This window comes from Centruroides vittatus, unplaced genomic scaffold (assembly GCF_030686945.1).
Source record: "Centruroides vittatus isolate TY-2023 unplaced genomic scaffold, ASM3068694v2 contig_782, whole genome shotgun sequence".
Classification (NCBI taxonomy): domain Eukaryota; kingdom Metazoa; phylum Arthropoda; class Arachnida; order Scorpiones; family Buthidae; genus Centruroides; species Centruroides vittatus.
In genome coordinates, this window is record NW_027122503.1 from 223,779 (window position 1) to 229,166 (window position 5,388).

General features: G+C 29.5%; 1 protein-coding gene across 1 annotated transcript; it reads left to right on the forward strand.

The window, feature by feature from the left end:
* The first annotated feature begins 871 nt into the window (after positions 1–871).
* LOC136981589 (uncharacterized) lies at positions 872–1,756 on the forward strand. The gene has a single exon (XM_067277908.1). The coding sequence runs from the start codon at positions 872–874 to the stop codon at positions 1,754–1,756; it is 885 nt and encodes a 294-aa protein (XP_067134009.1).
* The last annotated feature ends 3,632 nt before the right edge of the window (positions 1,757–5,388 follow it).

Genomic DNA, 5,388 nt, shown 5'->3' on the forward strand with positions numbered 1-5,388 from the left:
TTATCTCCCCACCCACTCTACCCTTTATCACCAAAATTTAATAGCATTAATCATCCTAAAAAAAAAACCCTCTCTGCAAAATTTCAGACATTTTTCGACAAAAAGCACAGGAGTTATTAAGCTTCAAAGAGGGTGTACAAATTCGTGCCCTCCACACACATTAACATCCAAACCTACAGAAAAATCTGCCTAATTTTTGTTTTTTCTTTTTTATTTCTCGACGTTCAAGGTCCGCAGAGTCTAAAAATATAAAGATTTTTGGGGGGAGTCATTTTTGACCGATTACCATACTTTCCCTCTATTATGGAGGAAAAGAGAAAGCGTAGTCCGATTTTATTACGTAATGACTGTTTGATTTACAGAAATAAGAAATTTACCTATAATTTAACCGAAAACTGCTTGGTGGACACTGGTTCTTTTTTAGAAGTGGAAATCAACTAACTAACATAACGACTAATATAAATAGTAGAGTTAGAAAAAATAGCAGCAATAACTTTATGAAGACAAATTTAACATTAGCGAAAGAGCCAAAAATTATGATTATAAACTGGAATACTCAAGGTCTTAGGAAAAAATTATATTCTACTTATTTTCAAAAATTAATGAAACAATACGTGATTATTGGTTTGGAAGAAACGTGGATCATTGACCTAACTGTCAAAGAGAAGGAATTCCTGCAGTCTTCATTTAATTATTTAATGGTCCCAGCTACAAAAAAACTGGGAGTTGGAAGACCGAAGCGTTGTTGTTATTGGTGGAGAAAAATATGGGAGAGTGGATTTACTTTCATTCTAATGTTAACTTAATATTTGTTATAATCAAAGTTGACGGATTTAAAATAAATTGGAATTTTAATAGCTATATTGCAATAATGGTCTACTATTCCCCGCCATATGAGACCCTGCAGTCTCCATTTCAAGAAATTGAGCAGATTTATTCAGATTGGTCGCATTTTACAACATCATGGATCATTCTCGGAGACTTTAATGCCAGAATTGGCAATGAAATTGATTCTGATTATTCAGGGTTTAATCCGGCTGTTTTTAGTTTAAGAAACAGCATGGACAATGAAATTAACAAAAAAGGAAAGTTATTGTTAAATTGGGTGAAAAAGAGCGACTTATTTATTTTGAATGGTCGTATGAAAGGTGATTATCCTGGCAGATACACATTCATTTCGGCTGCAGGTACATCAGTTATCGATTATATAATTTGTACTGAATCTGTAATAGATCAGTGTGCCGAATTAAGAGTTCTTGATGATGACTTATCGGATCATTTTCCTGTCACTCTATCGATAAAAACAAATGTATTAACTTATAAAAATGAATTAAGTAAGGAAATTTTGACTCAAACAAAGAAACATAAATACAATACTAATAAATTTGAGGCTGAAATTGGTTACAGAACGGCCTTAATTCATGAAGTGAAGCCCGATCAAATATACTCCATACTGATTAATATTTATAATGAATATATTATAGAACAAAGTCCACAAAGTATTCAACAATCACTTAAAATGAAAAATAAGTTCAAACAAAAATGGTTTGATTTGCGTTGCTATAGAGCCAAGAAACTTAAAGAATATTATTTAACTTTATTTCGTAAAATTAGATCGAAAGAACGTTTAACGGATTATATAAGTGCAAAAAGAACATATAATAACCTCATAAAGGCCAAGAAAAGAAATTATTACAACAATTTGAACAGAAGATTATATCAGATAAAAACAATAATAAGTTTTTTTGGTCAGTGATAAAAAAATACCGTTTGAGAAAGAAGATGGAATATCAGGACCCTATTGGTTTCGAAAACTGGTATAGGTTTTTCAAGAAGCGAGAGCCGAGTGCTTTAATGGTTACTGACGATAAAGATTTACCTACGGAAAGAGATAAAGAAAGGGTGTTGGACCAGCCAATAGAAGCAGGAGAATTAGTGAAGATTATTACAAAACTAAGAGAATCGACAGCGGACGGACCGGATTTAATACCAGTTAGTTTTTTAAAACGTTTACCTATTAAATGGATAAACGCTTTAGCGTCGAATTTTAATTATATGTACTGTACAATCAAGTTATTTTACCCGAAATGTGGCATTCTGCTTATTTTCGTATGATATTTAAAAAGGGCGAAGAAGCTGATCCAAAGAATTATCGACCTATAGCCATATTATCAACGCTAAGAAAAATTTTTACATCAGTTCTTGTGAATAGATTTGAAAAATGGACTAAGGTCAACGGTTTAATTTCAAATTCACAATTTGCCTTTGTAAAGAAGAGCGGGACGGAAGTGGCAATATTTTTATTGCTTTCGACCATACAAATTCACTTGTTAAAAAAAGACGTAAGGTATATATGGCCTTTTTAGATCTAGAAAAAGCATTTGATTCTATTTCAGTGGATAAATTATGTATGAAATTGGAAGAAAATGGAGCAGACTCTACATTTACAAGGGTAATAAAATCCTTGTTTGGTCAGTACACTATTACAATTAAGAGTGGTCTAATTACTTACCCTTCGTTCGAAATAAGTGGCGGTTTACTACAGGGTGATCCGTTATCACCCTATCTATTCAATTTTATGATATATGACTTAGATAATCAATTTACGAAGGAGGAAGATGGTATTATTATTAATGATAATATGATAGTACATTCGATTCAATACGCCGATGATGTGGTATTGATTTCACCGACAAAAATAGGTCTTCAAAGAAAATTAAATTCAACTGAGAGATACTTTTCGAAAATGGGATTGAAGATCAACCCGAATAAGACCCATATTGTTGTGTTCCGAAAGGAAGGTAAGCTGGCGAGGAAAGATCATGACTTTTATTTGGTGAATGAAAAATTGAAAGTAACCGAGGAAGTATTATATTTGGGGGTTTTTATCACTCCAACGTTGTCGTTTGGAAAACTCTATCAGAGGATGAAGGTTAAAACATATAGAATAATTAATAGTTTAATTGGTTTATTCGTTAAAATGAAAACAAATTCTATTCAAATGCAGTTTCGTTTGTTTTCGGCGCTGGTTATTAATTCTATTTGTTATGCCCTACCATTATGGGGTTTGGACTGGTTATCTTATTTTGAAAAAATTCAATTACAATTTATAAGAAAAATTTATGGATTAGACAAAGCAGTGCCGAGGTATGCGATCCGTCATGATACAAATCGGATGTTATTAGAGCCGTACTTGGTAATTAGGATCATGAAATTTTTGAAGAGATTGCTAACTAGTGAGAATATTCAAGTCAATACGATATTAAAAGTTTTAAAAACCTTGGCAGAGAACAAAAAGAACTATCAATATAATTTGTATAACAAACTTAGAATTAAATTGGCAAATTATGGTTTGTCCCATTTGTTATTTAATGATTCAGAAACAGATTGGAATTATGGTATTTCTTTATTGGTGGAGAATATGTACAACGAGTCAATTGCTCGTGAGATGAAAAATCTACAGGAATCAAAATTTCACCCATGGTACATAGTTAATCTAAATTTTCCGCCAGCAAGTAATTATATTCATTTTAAAATACCATTCGGGATGAAAAGATTTTATATGCAGATCAGATTAAACAGCTTTTATATCATAGTTGAAGGTAATTTTGTGGCTATTAGGAATAAACAATGTAAGTTATGTAATGACCAAATTTCGATATATCATATAATTAGTTTATGTAAAGGTTGTTCCAAACTTAGAGAACAGTCGGGAATTTTGACTTTGTCAGCTATTAAGTCTACGCAAGAATTCTATCAAAAAATATTTCAGATGGGTCCAACTATGATTATCAGAATCTATCAGTTCTTTATTAGATATATTAAAACAGTGGAGAGCCTAAATGAATGATACTTATATTTAATTTTGGTTGTTGTTCTAATTTTTTGTTTAATATAGTAATAGATGGAAAAAATTGTAAGAATAGAAGTAACTTATATAACAATTATTTATTGTCGGAGGTTATGATATATTTACTAATATTTGTAACCAAATGCACCCCTTGTAACTGGAATTTTTCCAAATTACGTTAATAAACTTGAATTGAATTGAATTGAATACTTTCCCTCTATTATGTATCAGTCGTAAAAGTAAAAAAGAAAAATCTCTGCAAATTATATGCAATTTAACAAACTTTTCTATCTTTTCTTAATTTTATGAAATAATTAAACTTGTAATCTATTAACATTTAGGTTTTTCTTTATGGCTCGGATGTAGTGTTATATGTCAATTTCGAAAAATATATCTTCAAAATTAACTTGAGACTAAACTTATTTATGTAATGAAATCTCACTTAATCCGAGATCATGACAGTATGTATTTTGGATTGGAATTCTGCCAATCCAAAATCTTTCTTCAGGCAATAAAAAAACACAGGCTATATTTTTACCTTTAACAATCTTTTTCTGTTTAACAAATAAGCCTATAAAGAATATAAAATATAAAAAATATATACAAACGTATTCTTTTATAAAGGCCAAATTTAGATAAGAGATTTCGATACACCAAGTCTGTCTAATTTCATCACTTCATCCTTTACTTGATTAAGTTACATAATTAAAGTTTAGTCTCAAGCTAATTTTGAAGAAAATAACTTTCATAAACAATTTATTGGGTCGTTCGGAAAGTAATTTCTTTTTTTTTATTACTAGAGAAATTAGATGTATTTTTACCAGCCAATTTTATTTTAAACCACATTTTCATTATATACTTCGACAACTGATATTTTAAGGCTTATTTGTAAAAAATGTTGTTTGATTCTGTACAATTGTTTTTTTGGTGACCCATCAAATATGGAAAATCGAAAGCATCATTTTCGGCATATTTTGCTTTTTTATAACTAAAAAACCAAAATGCTGTTCAAACAAGAAAAAAATTGTGGTTCGTGTTTGAAGAAGATGTGTTGAGAGAAAGACAGTGCCAAAACTGGTTTACAAAACTGCGTTCTGGCAATTTTAATATCGAAGATACACCACATTCTGGATAAAGTAAAAATCTTAATTTCAGTAAAAATTTATTTCTACATAACATTTTCAAATTTATAAATTGTTGTTAATTTACTTTTAAAATTCAACCATTTTAAGATAATTTTCTGTTTTAGAGATCTTATTTTTATATTAAAATATTTTAATATGTATCGTACTTAATTTATAAGTACATGGAAACTTCACTTGGAAACTTCTACTTAATTTAAAGTATTTTCTAATACCTATAAATTTACAAATGTATCTTGTACAATAAATCTATTTTTCGATTTATATTATTATTTTAAAAAAAACTTTTTAAAATAAACAAAACTTACTTGGTATATTTTCCAGTGATTGTATATGTAAATGCATTTAATTACAGGTTTAATTGAAATAAAAGAATAAAAAATAGTGTTTTTACTG